The sequence below is a fragment of the Geotrypetes seraphini genome, chromosome 7 (assembly GCF_902459505.1).
Source record: "Geotrypetes seraphini chromosome 7, aGeoSer1.1, whole genome shotgun sequence".
Classification (NCBI taxonomy): Eukaryota; Metazoa; Chordata; class Amphibia; order Gymnophiona; family Dermophiidae; genus Geotrypetes; species Geotrypetes seraphini.
In genome coordinates, this window is record NC_047090.1 from 116,892,517 (window position 1) to 116,913,605 (window position 21,089).

At 42.4% G+C, this 21,089-nt stretch overlaps 1 protein-coding gene across 3 annotated transcripts in view; it reads right to left on the reverse strand.

Moving 5' to 3' along the window:
• The window catches only part of SPTBN5 (spectrin beta, non-erythrocytic 5), a 349,132-nt gene that overhangs the window by 150,959 nt on the left and 177,084 nt on the right, over positions 1-21,089 (reverse strand). For all 3 annotated transcript variants that reach the window (XM_033951049.1, XM_033951047.1, XM_033951048.1), the window contains exons 35-36: positions 16,930-17,133; positions 12,527-12,676 (exon numbers count right to left, since the gene is read on the reverse strand). In XM_033951049.1, the coding sequence (XP_033806940.1) occupies positions 12,527-12,676; positions 16,930-17,133 (354 nt within the window). The remainder of the gene's footprint in view (positions 1-12,526; positions 12,677-16,929; positions 17,134-21,089) is intronic.

Below are 21,089 nucleotides of genomic sequence, written 5' to 3' on the forward strand. Positions count from 1 at the left end.
TGTCACACTGTCATTGAGAACGAATGAGAACCTGATTCCCCTTCAACGCACTTCACTAATCACCCTCACCCTTACGCTCACCTTCCTGAGTTCACCCCTCCCATTCACTCATGCTCTCTGTTCCACTGCTAGGAATCTGGGCACAGACCTCCAAAAAGTCATTTTCAGTGAAATGAACTAAAAGCACTTCCCTTTCACACTTTACTGTAAACACAGTACAAAGGAACAGCATGTCTATGGAAAGGAAAAAGCATAAATATCCTGACTGGGAAAAAAAAAAAAAAGACGGCAGCCGTATGTCATGTTTATTTTAATGTGGGGGGGGGGGGTGATCATACTTGAAAGCATGTAACTGTAGGGAAATTAATGTAGATTTTTTTTCCATCATTGAGTACAAAAGGATTATTATACTGTACGATCTGGCTGAAAACTGTGAATTTTGTCATAGACTTTAAGGAGGCAGTTTTTAAAACTGTGCACTTCGTACAAAATTTCAAAAGGAAAGCAACTTGGGGGTGGGGAGAGAAAGCACCCATAGACCTTTGAAACTGCAATTGATAAGGTAGTTTATGAATGGAAAATAGCATGCATAGATCTGAGAATGCAATCTACATTCTTGCGCATTTTGCTATGCAAATATTATCTTACCTGAAAAATGTTTTATCTAATTGGGATTTTAGACAGGTGCTGCAAACAAGGTTTTATCAATTTAGGTCCCAGAAGTAATAAGCCTTTTTACTGTGTCATCCAGAAGAGTGAGTTATTAGGTACTAGTTTTTTAGCCCGTTACATTAATGGGTGCTAGAATAGATGAGTAGACTTAGGTATTTCTTTCTTTCTTTCTCTCTCTATCTTTCTTTCTTTCTGTCTGTCTTTCTTTCTCTCTCCCTGGCCCCTTTCTTTCTTTCTGTCTGTCTCTCTCCCCCTGTCTGTCTTTCTTTCTGTCTCTCTCCCTGCCCCCTGCCTGTCTGTCTTTCTTTCTGTCTCTCTCCCTGGCCCCCTGTCTGTCTGTCTTTCTTTCTGTCTCTCCCCCCTGTCCAGCAGTAGCCTTTCTCCCTTCCTTTTACCTCCCCCCGAACAGCAGCACACCTTCCCTGCTCCCCCTGTCCAGCAGTAGCCCTTCTCCCTTACTTTTACCTCCCCCTGTCCAGTAGTACCCCTTCTCCCTTCCCTCCTCCCTAGTCCGGGGGTGAGAAGAAGCAGCGTAGTCAGAAGGCAGAAAGTCATCCAGTTTCGGAGATTGGGGCTGGAAATCAGCTAAGGCAGGCACTGAGCATGCGCGGCACAGAACCACGGATCATGGACACATGGAGTTTGAAGTGCGCATGTGTGCTAAGGGTTTTATTATAGCAGATAAGGAATGAGGTTAAAGCTACAGGAACTAGAACCTTGGAAAGTTTTTGACCTGTGATGGATGTATGAAGGTGAAGGCCCCTCTGCATCCCTTCTAATCACTAGAGAGGAGAGGTTTAAAACTGAGCTATCATCTTGAATTCAAGCAAGACTCCTTGGCCACACACCCTATAGTTAAGGAACATTTTAAAACTGTGGATTAAAGTAATTATAACATCTACAGGAGCCTGCAGGTTCCAGTACATTTAAAAGGAACCCATTCAACATCTCATCTCAGTCTATGGCTCAAAAACATTGTCAGAAAAATATGACAATCAACTGTTTCATGAACTGACAATCTTATCTGCACTGAGCAGGCTAAGGATAAGGGCCTTGATATACAGTACTCCCCCGAAATTCACGGGGGTTCCATTCCAGTTTGAGTCTGTAAAAAGGCAGGAGAGGGCAGCTGGGGTGCCGGTGGGTGCAGTAAATCATACCGGTATGCTCCAGGGAGGAGAGGAGGAGGAATCGGCTGTGCAGAAGGCTGATTGGCTGACCAGGGGGGGAGAGGAGGAGGAATCGGCTGTGCAGAAGGCTGATTAGCGGACTCATTCCCTGTATTTTCTGACCAGAAGAGGCAGTCATAAAATACCGCAAATCACGAATTCACACTGTACTGCTTTTCTGAGGGTAAAGACAAAGGAGAAGATTCTCAAAACCCACTGTGCCTTTAACGATGGTCGCTAAACCGGTTCTAGTCAGTTTAGCATGGAAATATTCTACCAGCCAGTTCTCAAAAGGGCCCACCGTCTGACTCTGCCATGCAAATGTATTACATTGAGGTCATTAATATTTAAATGAGCACTCCGGGCGATTCTCTGTTATCACTGGGTGAATTCCTAACCTCCAATGTCCTACATTTGTGGGCCAAATTTTCCGGCAGGTCTGAGTTGTAGCCTTACTTTCTGATCAATGCCTGAGTATTGATTGGCTCAGGCATTGACAGGAAAGTAAGGCTTGACAGCTCAGACCTGCCATAAAATTTTGCCCCCTCCCCGTGACACCCCCTGCAGGAGGGATGCCCATTCCCTTCTGCCGCTGCCGTTAAGCAAACCCCACCCCCCAACACACACAACCCCAGCAGTGGGAAGAATGCCCATTCCCTCCCATCACCACAGTCAAACAACCCACCTGAAATACATACACACACACCCTCCCCGGCAGCAGGAGGGATGTTCACTCCTGCCACCACCACCGTGCCCCCGACGACACCCCCCATGCCTCTGATGACTCCCCGTCCCCCCCCCCACCTTGTTCATGAAAGTTGGCCAGAGGGATACCTACTCCCTGTGGCCAGTAGACTCGCCTCTTCAAAATGGCGGGCCTTCCCCCCCCCCCCTTGTACATCCTGGGATGCATCGAGGGGCCAGGACTCTGATTGGCCCAGATGCCTAAGGCCCCTCCCATAGAATTATCCAAGCACAGTAATTTGTACTACTTTAAATTGATTTGGTCTAACCATTGCTCAAACAACCAAGTTTAAACTGATTCGTCTCAAGGGTTAACACCTGATTGTAAACCACTTAGATAACTTTGATAGGTGGTATATAACGACCTAAAAATAAAATAAATAAATAAAGACAATTTATGAGTAATATTATAGTCAAAAGTCCTTGAGGGCTGAATCCAGTTGGGTTTTCAGGATTTCCCCAATGAATATGCATTGAAAGCATTGCATGCACATAGATCTCATGCATATTCATTGGGGAAATCCTGAAAACCCGACTGGATTTGGCCCTCAAGGAGGGACTTTGGGGACCCATGGTCAAAAGCTTAAATTTCAAATGAAATGATACTGACAACCTGTGTAGATCTTTCACTAATGGGGAAATTCTAATCCTCTTGTAGGCCTTGTGGTATTTTGCCTGTTTGCATGCATTAAGCGTGTGTTAACTATTAATTTTTTTTTTTTTGCAGGAGGTGTGTCATGGGCAGAGAGTGGCATTCCCACATTATCCAGCTGGTGTGTTCACATTAACTGAATATCACAGAGTTAACAAGGGAGCACTTAGGGCCTGATTCTGTAAATGGCGCCATAAGTTAGGCGGCAGTAGCACTTTACCAATGTCTAACTTAATTGTTTTTACTGGCACAGTAATTGGCCATGACATTAAACACCAATTAAAAACTTGTTAAAAAAAAAAGTAAGCACCTGGAGGCACCTACTAGTTAGGCATCATAACTGCGTCTTCAGTGAGGTACCTAAGATCAAAGTAGGCATGATTAGGGACAGAGATGAGCTTAGGTGCTGCTAGGCGTGATTCTCATAAGAACTCAGGGGTCCTTTTATCAAGCTGCGGTAGGGGTTTAATGCACGTAATACCGTGCATTAAACCACCTGCCGCTCTAGCCGCTAACGCCTGCATTGAGCAGACGTTAGTTTTTTAGCCGGCCGCGGGGGTTAGCACGTGATGAAATGTCCAACGCGCTAACCCCGCTAGCATGGCTTGATAAAAGGACCCCTCAGTGTCTCAATGTAGGCCAGTAAAACCCAGGCCTACATTACCAGTGCCTGAGACTTTTGTGATAGGCGCAGTTAGCCGCAATTCTTTACGCAGCGTCAAAGCATGATTGACATGCGGCTGGTCCCTTTATTGAAGGGGGCTGCTGTTTTAGGTAACATTTACAGAATTAGGTGCTTGGAACCTCTTCAATAGAATGTAGGATTTATCCCCATGCTAATTTTTGCATGCACCACACATTAAAAAGAATATTAGCACCTGACCAGCAAAATAAAAAGATAATGCCCAACTTTAATTCCATAATAAATCTGGGCTTAGCACATTATAAGTCCTGTATTACTACTACTATCCATTTAGTTGTGTCCAACCCTTGGATACCCTGTAGGTCAGTCATCGCCATGCTTCCCTGGCTTCTTTCAGTTGCTTGATGTTTATTCCCATGTCATTCTTGATGGTATCCAGCCAACAGGCTTTTGGTCTCTCCTGCTTCCTTTTACCACTGACCATTCCGAGTAGCACCTCCTTTTCTAGTGAATTCGCCCTTATCACATGTCCAAAATAGGTCAGTGTCTATCTGGTAATCTTGCCTTCCAGGGACAACTCTGGGTTTATATGATCAAGTACATCTTTGTTGGTGATCCTAGCTGTCCATGGGATTTGTAGAAGTCTCCTCCAGTGCCACAGCTCAAAGGCATCGATTTTTCCTTCTATCTGCTTTTGTGAGTGCTCATGTTTCATAGCCATATGTCGAGATTGGGAACACAATGCTAGAGATCAGTCTTTGTGATGACTGAGACTTCCTTGCACTTCCATATTTGGTCCATGCTCACCATGGCTGAATGCTCCCATGCTAATTGAACTGCCACTGTGATCAATGAGAGACCAAAGAAAACGAAGCTGTCAACCACTTCTATTTCTTCATTGCTGATTTTTATGTGAACTTTCTTGTTGGTGGTAGTCATGATTTTGGTCTTCTTGATGTTCAGGTAAAGTTCCATCTTCTCGCTTTCTTCTTTAAGCTTCAGGATCAACTTCTTGAGGTCTTTCTCGTTCTCTGCCAGCAGTGTAGCATCATCTGCATATCTCAGACTGCTGATGGTTCTTCTGCCTATTTTCACCCCAACATTTGAATCATCTAAGTCCAGCTTCCGCATGATTACTGCTGCATAGAGATTGAAAAGTAAAGGTGAAAGGATACGTCCTTGTCTTGTACCCTTTTTAAAATCTTGAACCATTCTGTATCTCCATACCTGGTTCGCACTGTAGCTTCTTGATTGTAGTAGAGCAATCTGATTAACCTGATCAGGTGCACTGGCATTCCTACCTCACTCATTGCTTCCCAAAGCTTGTCATGCTCAACACAATCAAAAGCCTGGGTATAATCAATGAAGCCCTCTAATCCCATAGCCATCTCAAAGTGCCGGGAGGGTGGCAACACATGACATACCAACTACAGTGATCATATGGCTAAGTTCTATGGGTTGTGGAAAGACCTGGTGATCTACCCCATAGAACCTTTACCATGAAACTCTGTGGATCCTACCTTAGAATGTGCTAAATCTAGATTTCACCATGCCTTAATTAAAGGGCCCTCATTATCATGAAAAATAAAGAACTACAAATCAATGAAAATACATATATTCAAAGAACTTGGACTCTCAAGCCTACCAAAAAGAGGGAGGAGGGTGGAAGAGTAGAAATAGATGGTACAAATACGAGTACCAGTATGTTCAAATATTACGCAAACTTTAGAAAAATAAACAAGTAAAAAAGGTTGACAACTTTTAAAGCAGATTAAATTAACCTCCCTGACTACATACAGGAGAGTCACCCTAAGTCCCCAAATTTCCTCTCAATAAATTGCTTATGTTGATTAGAATCACAAAAAATATACTGAACATCCTCACACTTGAAAATACATTTTGGAGGAAACTTCAGAAAAAAATTAATTTCCATCTCTTATTGGTAAAGCAAAAAAATGCCTTATGTTTATCTTGAGTCTTTCTAAAGATATTAGAATATGCCTGAACCTTTTGTCCAAAGAAAAGAGAATCTTTATACAAAAAATGAACAAAAAGTGCAATTTCTATCAGGCTCTAATGCAAAGGTCACTATCACAATAGATCTAGTGGCTTCTTGAGATGACTCCAATAATTTCATCACATTCAGATTTTCCATATGCACATCTGAAAATTCTTCCACAACCTTCTGTGTTTCCCCCTCACACCTAGGTAACAGGAGGTAATAAACCTAGATAAGTGAAATATTTCTTTAGCACTAATCTCGTAAAGCACAAGACCACGAGCAAGGAAGTGGTGGCACTTGAATTTTGAAAATGCTTGCCATGCTGTCATAGATTGTACTGTATATGGTAGTTGCCAGACAAGAGATGAGCTCATTCCATTCAGTCAAATTATCTGAGAGAGGCGGAGGGTAAATTGCAGGGAAGCAGATCTGAAAGAAGAGGAGATGCTGTAGAAGGGGATAAGAGGTAAAGGAAAAATACTGCTTAATTTTGAGAAAATGATGGGGAAAAGAGGAATGGAGAGCTGTTAGAGGCAAGAGGTCAGTGTGGGAAAAACCTAGGGATGAGGAATGATATGGAGATGGAAGAATAGGATGTAGTGGTGGAGGGGATGGGAGACAAAGAAAAGGAATGGGAAGAGGGGAAGGTGCAAGAACTGAAGATGTGAGAAAAGTTATAAAGAAGGCAGAAGAGATGCCTATGAGGTAGAGGCCAACTAAATTTCAGTTTTGGTTTCACTTTCACCACCGAAAGTGGTCCAAAATACATGTTCGGTCATGCATCAATATTGGCTGAAAATGACATTTTCGGCTGAAACCCAAATTCCTGACCTCTGTAGCCACTCTCTGCTTGTCCCCCACCCTCACCACTGCGAGAGTGAGTCCCCCAGGGCTACCATCATGCCAGGTTGGCTGACCACCCTCTCCCTGCCCCTCCCCCTACCACCTAAAGACAATGGGTCTACCTTTACATTTTCTGGTGGTCAGGTAGCCTCTTCCAAGACAGGAGAAAAACCGAGTCACTCCTGCCCCTGCCAGTTCCTCAGACAAAATGGTTGCTGGGATTTCCCACAGCAGGTTCTGGCAGCCATTTTGAGATTGGAAGCAGTATGGACAGGAGCAATTGGGGATTGCACCTACTTATGCTACTTCCGATCTCAAAATGGCTGCTAGGACATCCTACGGCAGTCTTGCAGGGCTGCTGTAGGAATTGCAGCAGCCATTTTAAGTGACGTCAGGAATGACTGGATTCACTCCTGCACAGAAAAGGCCACTAGACCACTAGGGCAGTTCCAGAAGGGTATTCGGGTGGGAGAGTGATAGGAGTTGTGGTTGGGGGGAGCAAGGACCCATAAGAACCCTCTGTCTGATTGGAGGGGGCAGGAGGACACACTCTCTGTCAGGGGGCTGAGAAGATACACTCTCTACTGGGGGGGGGAGGGGGGACACACTCTGCCAGAGGTAGCTGGAAAGATCTACTTTTTGCTGGTAGGGTGGCAGGAGATGGAGAGGCTGGGGAGACCCATCTCTGTTTGGGGGATGCACCATTTTTAGCTTCAGTTTCAGTGGAACAGTGATATAGTAAGGAGGGGCGTGGGGGCGCAAGCACCTCTCTGCTCCCTTCCCCCCTGTACCTCTTTAAAATCTTCACTAGCACAAGCAACTACTCTAGCCTGTTGTTTGTGCCGGCCTGGCTTCCTCTGAAATCACTTCTGGGTCACAGGGTCAGGAAGTGATGTCAGAGGGAAAGCCAGCATGAGCAGCAGGCTAGAGAAGCTGCTCGCACTGGGAACGATTTTAAGAAGTAGGGGAGGGCTGGGGGGGACGCCACCTCCCTGGGTGTCCAATACCTTTGCTAAGCCACTGCAGCCACAACTGAGTGGCAAATTTCAACTGCTGATTTGGTTTTGGTTAAAACCAAGAACTCTGGTTTCAGGCACCCTGTACAATGAAGGGAGGAGAAATGATGCTGAGAAGAGAAGGATGGAGAGAATGAGAGGGGAAAGATGAGGAAGGCGTAGCTCAAGTCCCTGATAATGGTGATAGGCAGAAATAAAGGAATAATATGACTACTGTTCCACTATTCTTGCTGAAATACTCAAACCTTTTCTGTGGCTACATTACTGATTTTAAGAAACTGGAAAAACGTATGCAAAATGATTTGATATTTAAGAACTATTTTAAATACACATGTTTTAAAAGTTCCCCTTTATTTCCTACCAAAATATTATTTTGTTTTCCCTCTCTATTCTCTAGGCACCACACACTGCATTAATCTCCTTAGCCTTGCTCGCCACTCTTTCCACTACCACCTGCTGTCCTTGCTCTGTCATTAACTCACAGTGGTTTCCACACCCATCCTCAGCCCCGAGCTAACTGGTCAGGTTTTCAGGATATCTAGCCTCCAGTAAAAAGAATATCAAAAGGCAACTTGAAAAAATTTGATCTTGTAACTAAATTCTATCAGAAGCTACATTGGCTCCCAGTTGAGACAAGAATATTATTCAAGTTGGGTTGTACCTGTTACAAGACATTGTTTGGCCTTATACCTGATTATATTATTGATCACTTTAAATTTACTGACAGAAAACATTTTTCTCGGCATTTTAGATTATTTACATTTCCTACTGTAAAAGGTTGTATATACAAAAGATTTTTCCATAGAATTATATCTTTTCAAGCTAGATCATGGAATAAACCCTTTTCAGTCATGATAACAAACAAACTTTCCTTTAGAAAAATGCTAAAGACCTACTTATTTGACAAATTATTCTGAATGTGATTATAATACATGGTGCTTGTACAGTCTCTTGCTTGTTGTTAACCGCGTTGAACTGAGAGGTTACTGCAATATATACCGGTAAGTGAATTTGTTATGATATATCCACCATACATATATGTAATAACCATATTTGCATGCATTCTCATGCATATTCCTTGCAAATATCCTGAAAATTCTATTGGCTGGTAATACCTGAAGATTGGTTAAGGAGTAACTGATTAAAGCTTCAGAAGAAAATAGCATCTGAACCTTTTGGGCTGAAGTGACGGTATCTGATGATACATTTTACAGGAGTTAGGTAGAGGGCAAGATTTATCCCTGTGTATCCTACGAAATGCACCACTAAAATGCTGTGACTCAGCTGAATGCAGAAGCTGCCGGCTTGGGCTTGAAAAACATTCTCTTGGCACCAGGGATATTGAGTGTTTGCCCAACTGTGACACGTGTCTGGAATATTCAGTTTCCCTAGGCTGAAGGGTTAAAATTTCAGTTAATGAACCATCCCTGCTTCTAAAAGTTGCTAAGCTTCTGTTTTCTCTCAGTACTGCACACAGATATTCCTCCAGATGGAGAGGAGAGTGATTACAAAAACAAAACCAATTCAGAGAAAGGGTCAAGAATGTAAAAATCTGACATAAAAAGCAGGTAGGTGAATGCTGAAAAGTACTCGTATAATCAGCATTAATGCTGACTGCACAGGGACTTTTTTTTAATACTCGGTCACCAAATGAATTAATTTTGGCCAGACAACTTACAAAATAGCAGTACAAACTTTAAACAGATAGGATAGGTACACGAATACTAGTCATTAAAGTAAGTGGATAAATCGTGTAATGGCTTTTTTTTCTGAAATTTGGTTCTAGGATTTTTTTGTACAGTGACTTCTAATGCGGAGACTCACTTCTGCGGCTCGCAGCATAGCATGTGGGCAACCTTGTGATGGACTACATGTGATTTTTTTTTTGATTGGTCAATAGATCTTGTGTTAACTCGACCCCTGTTGGCGAATTAACAGCTCTTCAGTGACCATTCCAGAGCCAACCAAGCCACTTCCTGCATTAGTTTAATTAATGCCTCACAGCAAAGAAAGCTGTGCCGAAGTCTCTTCCCTACTGACTCTGAAAATGAAGGGCTGGCAGGTTCTGTAAAAGTGGCCAACTCTTAGAAAAGCTTTGGAATCATCCAAAAACACAGACAATTCACAAACCCATTTCACAGCTTTTAAAATCAGAATTGCTTTCAAAAATTACTGATACATATGATAGCAAAGGGGTTTGTCCATCTGTCTGTCTACATCAGTGGTCTCAAACTCAAACCCTTTGCAGGGCCACATTTTGGATTTGTAGGTACTTGGAGGGCCACAGAAAGAATAGTTAATTTCTTCTTATTAAAGAAATGACAATTTTTCATGAGGTAAAACTCTTTATAGTTTATAAATCTTTCCTTTTGGCTAAGTCTTAATAATAATATTGTAATTTATAGGTAAAAAGACATATGATCAAAATGGTTTTATTTTACTTTTTGATTATGATAAATATACCGAGGGCCTCAAAATAGGACCTGGCGGGCCGCATGTGGCCCCCGGGCTGCGAGTTTGAGACCACTGGTCTACATGCACACCTTACTCTGCTAATGCTCCCATCCCAACATTTCACACAGATACTCTTCCTCGGCTTAATTTCTGGGGGAACAGCCTGGAACACAGGAAGCCTGCAGGGAATGAAGAGGGCAGGATGCACAAAACTCTCCCAGTTTGACTGGTTTAGTGATGACCTAATTTGCTGACCCAATGTACAAAATGGCCCACCATGTGCTATTCCGTGTGTTCATTAATTCTACAACTCTGCCATGCAAATGATCTCACTAGCATTAAAAATGAGGTCATTAATATTAAAATGAGCCCTCCGGCATCTAACGAGGGCCCAAAATTACTGACAGGTCTAGGTAACTGTAAGTCTGGAGCAGCACCACAACAGCCGAGTCACGTTACAACTTAATTCAGTCCCTCTTTTACTTTTCCTACTTCCCCATCCCCTCTTCTGGCTCCAGGATTCCTTTTCCTTTTTTTTAATCTACAAATTAAGCCCCAATTTTATATCTTTCTGTATTCCAATTGCTCAGCTTTCTTTCACAATTATCTTTTTTTTCTCAACTTTCTTCCATTACTTTCTTAAATGTTGCACTATTAATCTTTCCTGTTGTTCTCTAATGCTTCTTTTACCTTTCACACTCTTCTCTCATCCACTAGCTGGAAATGTAGGCCAGGGTTTTCAAGGCCTATATTTCAGATACCTATCTTTGATGTGACTCGTACCTAAGTAGGCACTTTACGGCGCCTAATGCCATTTCTAGCATTAACTGCGCCTATAATGGCATTAGGTGCCGATAGGCACTTCTGGAGACCTGATTCCAATGGCATAGCGAGGGTAAGAGGCGCCCGGGGTGGTTGCAACCCTCTCTCGTCTCCTCCCCCCGCTACTTCCCCAACCCTGCCGCGTGCATGCCTCCTTCCCTTCTCCCGTACCTCCAGTAGTTCACCACATGAGCGACAACTTCAACATGCTCCTTGTGACCACATCGGCTTTCCCTCTTACACCACTTACTACTACTATTTATTATTTCTATAGCGCTGAAAAGGTGTACGCAGCGCTGTATATTTTAACATACAATAGACAGCCCCTGCTCAGAAGAGCTTACAATCTAATTTAGACAGGACATTACGGGGTTGTGTCTGCTCCCACTGACATCACCCCGGAAGTGACGTCAGTGGGAGTAGACAGTCTCAAAGAGCACGTTGAAATTATTGTTCGCGGCAGTGAATTACTAGAGGTACAGGGAAAGGGGGCACCCACGGGGTGGGAAGAGGCGCGGGGGGAGCAGAGAGGAGGAGGGATGCCGGCGTCCACACCATGACAGCACCTGAGGTGGACCGCCCTCCCCCTCTTACTATGCCACTGCGTGGTTCCAACACCTTGTATTTAGTCGCCGGTAGGCACTTTAAATTTGACGTAGCTTGCCATTTCAAACGGCGTTTCCCAATTAATTTAGGCGCCAGTAGGCACCGTTTATAAAATTTCTCTCTGTGTGTTTTCTCCCTTCTCCCACCCAATCTAAACAGATCTTTGTGAATGTCTTCCCTTAATGTCGCTACAAGCACATGTTATACTACAATGCCCAAACTTGTAGCCACACCAAGAGAAGGCAGTTTTCAGGAAACAGATTTGAGTGTAAAATTTTTTCTACTGCTTAAATGGCTTTGAAAATTGTCTGGTACAAAATTTATTTTTCTTCCAGAGTGTTAATAAAATAACAGTGAGAGGACCACCTCAATAATCTGGTATGTTCAGTATGTTGGATGAACTATTAGAATGTTAAGATGAATATACAAGACCAGTTCACTGCAGTATCTGTGGAATTAGAAATTTTGGGCTACTGTCCAGCAAGATTACAACTGGAAACTGAGGATGTTAGAGGTTAGAGGATGTAAATTTAAAAAACATCATCAGCATCTTTTCTCATATCAGGCAGCATTATGGGGGTTAAAGATCTGGAACAATTACTTATGCTCGCTAATACTTATGAGGAATTTAGGAGACGCCTAAAAACATATCTGTTCCTGAAGTATTTAGGTAACTGATCTATACAATCTTATTCTACCATAACTGATTTCTAGAGATGTTAATCACTAGCTTTTAACTTTGTTAACTCTACTCAATTTGTAACACCTTTTAATCATTGTAAACCGCATAGAACTTCACGGTCCTGCAGTATATAAACTGTTATTAATATTATAAAAGATCTGGTGGGCTAAGTTTTTGCAAAGTGCCCAGCTCTCTGCACCTCATTCAAGTGACTCACCCACCTCTTGGGAGTTCAGAATTTTCTCCATATGGTCTATGTCTCTGAAGAAGACCTGCTCCGAGTGCACCCACTCCAACCACTTCTTTTTCAACTCCCACTCTTGGTACAGTTGTTTTTTTTCTGCCAACAATGCCTGCAGTTTCTCCTGGATCTGGCAAAGAGGAACAGAACCCAAATCTCAGTCAACTGGGAATCAGGGAGAGACTTTTGAAAATATACATGCAAATATACAAAACTGGATTGTCTTCCTAGTTCTGTAACATTGGCTTCTGGATCTTCTTTACAAATTGAGTTTTCTGCTAAGATTCTGGGAGTCGTCTTTGACTCCTCGCTTTCTTTCAAGGAACAAATTAATTCTGTGATTAAGAAATGCTTTTCTAATCTGTGTATGCTGAGGAAGGTCAGAGATCTCTTTCATCACCATCACTTTTCTATTTTAGTTCAGTCAATTATATTATCACAGCTTGATTATTGTAATGTCATCTACCTCAGTATTACAAAAATCTGAAACGTAAGTTCGATCACGTGACACCGTTGCTTCAGAGTTTTTATTGGCTTCCTGTTTATTTTAGAGTTCAGTTTAAATGTGCTTGTGTTATTTTTTAAATTCTTTATGGTATCCAGTGGGTGGGAGCGAGAGGAGGTATATCTTTTGCTTTGATATTATTCCTGATGGTAATGATGGATGGGGCAGGGAATTTTTTATCTTTTGTATAGATACTGATTGATTATAAGTGCTTGGTTGATTATCATTATTTGTATATAAATTGTATTGCGCTTTTTGTTGGCATTAAAAACTAAATAAAGTTTTTTAAAAAATTCTTTATGGTATCTTCACTCCTCTAGTTCCTTTATCCTGAAATCTTTACAGATTCTCTTTTGCAAGGGCAACCAACAATATAAATTATTTCTCCCTTCCAGAAAAGGGATTAGAGGAGTTAAGATTTTTGGCCAGTCTTTGATTTTTAAGTTTCCTCAATTTTGGAACGATCTTCCTCTCCTTATAAGAAGCTCTGGATCTCTTCTATTTTTTTGTAAGCTTTTGAAAACTATTTTATTCAATAAACATTTTGGGAATTAATTCTTTTTGAAATTTTTCTTTTATGGTTTATATTTTTTTAAGTTAACTATTGTAAACGGGTCGAGCCTTCTTAGAATTAAGACTCGGTATATAAAGCCAAGTATTAGATTAGATTAGATATACATATATTTATTGGCACTGTTGGCAGGGTCTACCTCAGTCAATATTGATGTGCTGATTATTCAAGGTGTGAATGTTATACTGCCCTGCAAAGTATTCTAGGTGAACAATTTCCCTTTGCAATTATCATTAGTCATGCCTGAATTAGCTGTGGGCAGTCTTAGTTGGAACATGTGTGTGTGTGTGTGGATGTAAAAATCAAATTCCATGTGCACTCTCTCTCTCTCCTTTCTGGCTTTCCAGTATTTATTGTGACAATTTCTAGACCATGTTATCCTCAGTATTAGGCAGCTTATGTTACAATCCAACATTCATAATAGTAAAACAAAAGACAAACAAAGCTAATAATCAAATATAACCTTACTAGAGATCACCTAATTAAATTAATCAAAACTGCCAGACTACCATGTTTCCCCGAAAATAAGACCTACCCTGAAAATAAGCCCTGGTCCTTGGATTCGCCGGCAGCAGCACTTCCCCCTGCCCCCTTCCCCCTGCCTCTGCTGCGCAGCTGAACCCCTGCTGACACCCATCTTTCCATCTCTCCCTCCTGTCCGAACCCGTTGACCCTCCGACCGCGAGACCTACTACCTCCCTCCACAGAGCAGCGTTTGCAGCACTCTAAACAGCCTGTTTTGCGGTCTTCTTCCGCTGAGGCATTCCCTCTGCCACATCACTGATGATGTCATCAGCAACGCGGTGCACGGAAGGCCCCAGCGGAAAAGGCCGCGAAGCAGCCTGTTTAGAGTGCTGCTGATGCTGCTCTGTGGAGGGAGGTATGTAGATCTCACGGTTGGCGGGGTTCAGATGGGAGGGAAAGATGGAAGGATGGGATGGCCAGTGAGGGTTCGGCTGCACAGCAGGGGGGGGGCTGCTTAAGGGTTCTGCTGCAGCTGCACAGAAGGGAGGGATTGAAGCTGGCAAGGGTTCTGCTGTACAAGGGATGGGAGGGATAAAAAAAAATTTGCAGGAGCCATTAAGGAAGCCGCTCAGCACTGAGCAGCAGCGCCATATCGCGCGCCTGCTCGTGCTTCTCAGCAGCTGAAGACACTCACGGAAGCCTGTTAACTACGGGGTAGGAACTTGGAAAGTTTGCTCCTGCCCGCTGCACCTCCACCGGCAATCAGTAGTAGAGATATGAGACTAGGACAGGGAGGGCGGCAGGGGACAGAGCCTTGTGGCAGCAGTAGCCTGCAATAATTTTGGAAGGGGGTGTATTAGCTCGAATATAAACCGGGACCCCCATTTTTGGGCCAATTTTTTGGCCCCAAAATCTCGGTTTATATTCGAGTATATACAGTAATACTAATTGTAATGCAATTCTTCTATCCATTTTTCATATACACACAATATAATCTTATTAATACATAATAGTAACCACAAAATAAAAAAACCACAAAGCACACTGTACGCAGAGAAAATGTTAATTATCATTTATATTTGGGGGTTTTTCAAAGATGTCACGGCAGATGACTTTAAAATATGCAATGTCACCTCAGTAACAACTATAGAAAATAGACAAATATAGTGCAAAATACAGACAGCAGATATAAATTCTCAAAACTGACACACTTTGATCACTAAATTGAAAATAAAATCATTTTTCCTACCTTTGTTGTCTGGTGATTTCATGAGTCTCTGGTTGCACTTCCTTCTGACTGTGCATCCTATATTTCTTTCTTATCCAACATTTCTTTCACAATCCAGCCCCATCCCCTTTTGGACCAGATCTCTCTCTCTTTTCCCTCTGCTTAACCTCCCCAGATCCAGTGTCAGTTTTCCTTTGTACCTACCACCACCTTTGTTCCAGGCTCCCACTTTCTCCCTCCTCTGTTATAATCTTCCATCTCTCTGTTCTTTCTCAGGGTCTTTCCCCCCCCCCCTCTGTGTGCACCTCTCATAGTCCAGCATCTGCCTCCTGTCTTTTCCCTTTGGTCTAGGCCTTTCTCTCTCTCTCTTTCTTCTGCTTACAACACCCCCCCCCCCCCAACCTGGTCTTTCTCTGCCTCTCTCTCTTTTCTTCCTTCCTTCCTCCCTCCTTCCTATGTTCCCCTCACTGCCTTCCAGCCTTTGTCCCACCCCCTCCCCCAAAGCCTGCCTGCCTGCCTCCCTCCTGCGCCGAAGCCTGGCCTACCCGCCGCCAATTCTTCCTTTCCCCCAGTCCACCACTGAAGCTAGTCTAAGTCCCTCCCTCCCTGCCGTGCCAAAGCCTGACCTACCCACCGCTGATTCTTCCTTCCCCCTCATGGTCCACCACTGCTCGCTGCCCACTGCTGCAGCAAATCCAAGAAGGGAAGAGCTAGGCGCATGCAGTGGCGCCGACCCACAAGCCTTAACCCGACGTCAATTCTGATGTTGGAGAGAAGGTATGGGCCAGCCAATGGCTGCCTGGACTTTCTCTCTGACATCAGAATTGACATCAGAGGGAGGGTTGTGGGCTGGTAGTATGCATTGGCTGCACGTGCCTGGCCCTTCCCCTCCTGCAGCGGTGGTGGGCAGAGAGCAGCAGCGGTGGTGGGCAGCAGTCAGCCCACATCCCCCCTGACCTACAGGACGGGCAATTTGGGGAGGCCATGGCTCCTGTGCCCCCCCCACCCGTTACGACGTCTATGCTCAGGGGACATACTAAACTGATAACAGGAAATTACACTGGTATCTCTATTTCAGGTAGTCTTGAAAAAGACCTTTAGTAACATACTGAAAAGAAGTACTGACAGCCAAACTTATAAAGAAACTTGTCAAGGAACTCTTGGTTCTCACTGCTCATGAACCTCCTGAAGTCGCATGCCTTACGGTGCTTAGTTTACAGAATAGGGGTGTAAGTCACTTATGTATGTAACAACAATTTACTGCCAATTACTGCTTGTTAAGCCAATTGATACTTATTACCTAATTTTGGATGCTATTTATAGGATTTGGGGGGGAATCTAGTTAATGCTGGGGTGGTCTGATCACGAGCTAAGAAAGAGCTAGATGTTTAGCGTCCATGCATGGATAGCTTTCTGAGTACTGGCACTGAATATCGGTGGTTTCCCGATAATGTCTAGCAGCTGCTGAATACTTGGGTATCCAAAACTGGTATCTAGATATGGCCCAGCACTAAATAACTGGGTATGGAAAACCCCACAGTGGCTGGAGGTTAAGAAAACATACAACTCAAGGTTAAATATTGGCTGCCTATTTTTGTATATTACACTCTGTACCTGTGTTACTGGAGCATTCTCCTCCAGCAGAAGGGCCTGTCCCTGCTTCTGTACTGTACTGTACATCTCCTCTTGTGCCTCAATCTTTGCTCTCACGTCTTGGTGTCCTTTAAGGCGCTGGATGCAAGTGGACACCCCCCGAATGGTCTCATTTGCCTTCATCTCTCTCATCATTTCCGCTGTCCATGAAAAATAGTCTCGCACCTAAACTCCAGAGAGAAATGGCAACAGAGTAAGGTAAAAGCTTTCTTGCTTACGTCAGTTGTGCATTTCTGTGACATTTCCATGGTTTAGTGCCTGGAACTCATACAAGCTTTTGCACATTTTCCTGGAATAAAGATAATCCTTATATCATTAGTGCCTGGAACTCATTGACTAATGATATAAGGATTATCTTTATTCCAGGAAAATGTGCAAAAGCTTGTATGTCGATATTCAGCTGCTAAGATCAGTGTATTTTTAAAATGCTAGCCATAACAGTTACAGAAAAAACCATAAGAATATAAGAGTTGCCATACTAGGACAGAATGCAGGTCCATCAAGCCCTGTATCCTGTTTCCAACAGTGGCCAAGTACCGTATATACTCAAATATAAGGCAAGCCGAATATAAGTCGACCTCCATAAGTCGGGCGGCTTAATATTCAAGTGCCCTGCCCTGTCAGGTTCTGCACCCAGCCCCCTTCTTTCCCTTCCCTCCTTCCCTCATGGGAGCCAGTCAGGAAGCCGCTCAGTGGCTGAAGAAACCAAAACTCACAGACTGACCAGGCTAGCAGCAGGCCAGCAGCGCAGAAAGCTTGCTCCTGCCCGCTGCACCTCTAGACCACCAGGGATCAACAGAGGAGGTTCGATGGACAGGGCAGGGAGATAGGGGGCAGAGCCTGGTGGCAGCCTGCAATAAGTCTGGAAGGGAGATGCTGGCCCGAATATAAACTGGGTTTTTTGGCCCCCAAATCCCGGTTTAATTCGAGTATATACGGTATCTGGCAAGATCCCCAAACATTTTCTTAGCATTAAATCTTAACTGCCAAATTCCAGACCATTCTTCAAGCTTTGCTATATTCTTCCTCAGATCATCCACACCATCAGGGCTGTCTACCCTACTGCAGATTTTGATATAATCTGCAAAGAAGCAAACCTTACCAAAAAGCCAGGTCATATCAAGTCCCTAACCCAGAACCTTTTAAACTTACTTTCTTTCCCCCCACTGCAGATATAGTAAAAAAAATAAATAAATAAATAAAAAAAAGGAAGCCCCTGACCCAGTACCGTTTTTTATTTTCAGAAAAATTACCACTGCATACATCACTTGGATTTCCCTTTCAAAGTCAGGACATCAATAAATTTTTATCTTTATTTTTATTGATGTTTTTTTCCTTACAACCATTTGCAACCATGTCCATTAGCCTCTTACACTGATTGTATATAACTGACGTTGATAATCAGATAATAGTTCTTACTGTACTATATTGCTTTGGTAGTCTATTTAAACAATCAATAAATTTTAGTAATAAATATGTTTCTGTTTGATTTTATGAATTCATCGGCAACCACCGGCCAATATCAAGTGGCTGCAATAAGCTGACTGTATTATTGGTTTTACTTGGTCTATAGGGCAGACACTGAAAATGTGTCCCCCACGAATCTTTCTTCCTTTCTTTTATTGACATTTGATATACCGCCACATAGCCCCAAAAGGCTTAAAACAGTTTCCATTAAAACATATTAAAACCCAATATAATATAATAAAATCATAATACATACAACACTAATCATATTATAAAACACATTTTTCCAATTTTCCTTTCCTCCTCTTTTTCTTTCCATCTCTTTCAATCTGTAATACGCTAGGATGTGGGCTGTACAGCAAAACACTGACAGAACAAATGAGTCTTTAGTTTCCTTTTAAATTCAGCCAGTGTAGGGAGAGTCCGAATATGGCCTGACAAATCATTCCAAAGTCTTGGTTCAGTATACCGAAAAACTGATAACCGGGAGGACGTCAGACAGATTTCAGATAACGGTGGAAGAACAAGAAGATCATCATCAGAAGATCGCAGCAATCTAAATGGAGTGTAAGGAATAAGCACTTTACTGAGATATAAAGGGGCATGTAATAAGGGAGCCTTGTAAACTAAGATCAGTAGATTAAAAGTTATTCTAAAAGAGAGTGGGAGCCAATGTTCCAATTTTAAAAGAGGGATTACACGATTGAACCGGTGTGCAGAGTAAAGTAATTTAACTATTGTTGATTGAACAAGTGGCAGTCTTTTTAAAGAAATAAGTGGAAGTTCCATGTATAAAGAATTGTAATAATCACGATGCAAGATTACCAAGGCTTGAACTAATGGATGTAGCAACGTGGGTGATAGAATAGATTGAACAGACCTGATGGGTTGAAGACCAAAGAATGCCTGATGGGTTGAAGACTAAAGAATGAATAACAGAATTTATTTGAGATTTAAAAGTTAATTTGTCATCAAAAGTATTTTAATTGAATCTGAAAACTTCAATTGAAGACCTTCTATTGATGGTGGACACATCGGTATATTGGAGAAGGAAGGAAAGCATATGCATTCACATTTTGATGGGTGAAATTCTGAGATAACCGTATTAAGGCAGAGATTTAAGTTATGAATTGATATAATTGGATCAGTGATATGAAAACAGATTTGGATATCGTCAGCATAAGAAAAAGGAACCCCCTCCATTGTCTTGATTTATTGTTAGCGGTGGAGCAAAAATAAAAATATTGAATAATAATGCCCTCCACATGTGCTCTCTCGTTATTAGCAGACTGAGGTTCAGAGAGAAAGGGAATGCCAGGCACTTTATTCTTAACAGGTAGCAACAGGAGGCCCAGTGGCCTCACACACACCACTTTCCAGATATATCCTTGAAATTCAATTCCAGGCTTCATATTACTGGCCCCTCGGACTTCATCGAGATATTACCCATTAATATCGTTTAACCAGGATTCTGATGCTGCCCTAAAATTCTCCTCATTCATTTTGCTTTTTGCCATTTGTGACCATATCTTTTAGAATAGGACTCGTCCAAATTATAAATAGTATCATGATTTTCTTGATAAAAACTGATTTTATGACTGGCTGCAGGAATGTAGTAGACTGTACAGGGCATGTTAGCTATTTACTGAAGTATGTGCCCCAGGGACATGAAGCATCATTTATCCTTTGGCATATCTGCAGTTTTGATTTATGTCCCAGTCTATTTATAAGCTCTCCTGTCTGCAAACAGTTTTGCATGACTCCGCACTTTAACAAGCATGTGATCAGAACTCAGACACTTACCAAGAAGACTTCAAGCTCAGTTTTACATAGAATGTTGACATGGGAATTGAAATATCCATTTTGGGACATGCTCTGCTTTACAAATTCAAAGCCTTTTGTAATATACTTAGAAGGAAGTGTAGGAGTGTATGTGCATTTGTCAGCATGTATAATGGCTACAGTCATTTTACAAATTTATTTTATCAATACATTTATATTGAAAAGATTTTCATGAATTCTATATATCCAAAGTCCGTATAGAAATAAAACCTAACTTACAGAATAACAATAAGTCTCATACAAAAAGTCCCCCCAGTTACCCATTCCCCCGCCGCCATTTTACAAATTTATGCAAATTAAGTTCTTCTAAATAAAGAGCCTTCAGAAGCAGCGTTCAACAGAACAAACTGGCAAAGTGGGTAGTTACAGCTAAACAATAAGTTTAGGTTAATGAGTTTTCAAGTTGAATTTCAAAGATTTATGAGATATGAAACCTATACGACTCACCATTTATATAAATCAAACACTCTTCTATTCATTTATAAATCAAACACTCTTCTATGCAACATAGGAGTGAATATAGACACATCTCTTAATGTTTTACAAAGTAACATAAATACGTTTGCATTGTATATGGCTTGTAGGCACTCAGAATTGAAAGTGGGAGGAAAAAGCCTCCACCTATAAACCAAAAAGGTTAATTATAGATTACTAGTGTTAAAGCCCGTTACATTAACGGGTGCTAGAAAGCAGCCCCCTTTCCCTCTCCCCCTCCAGTTCCTCCCTGACTGTCTCTTCGTGGCCCCCCTTCTGTCTTCCCCCCAAGCAAAGCTGTCTGCCTCCCAGCACACCCCTCCCCCAAAGCAGCCCCC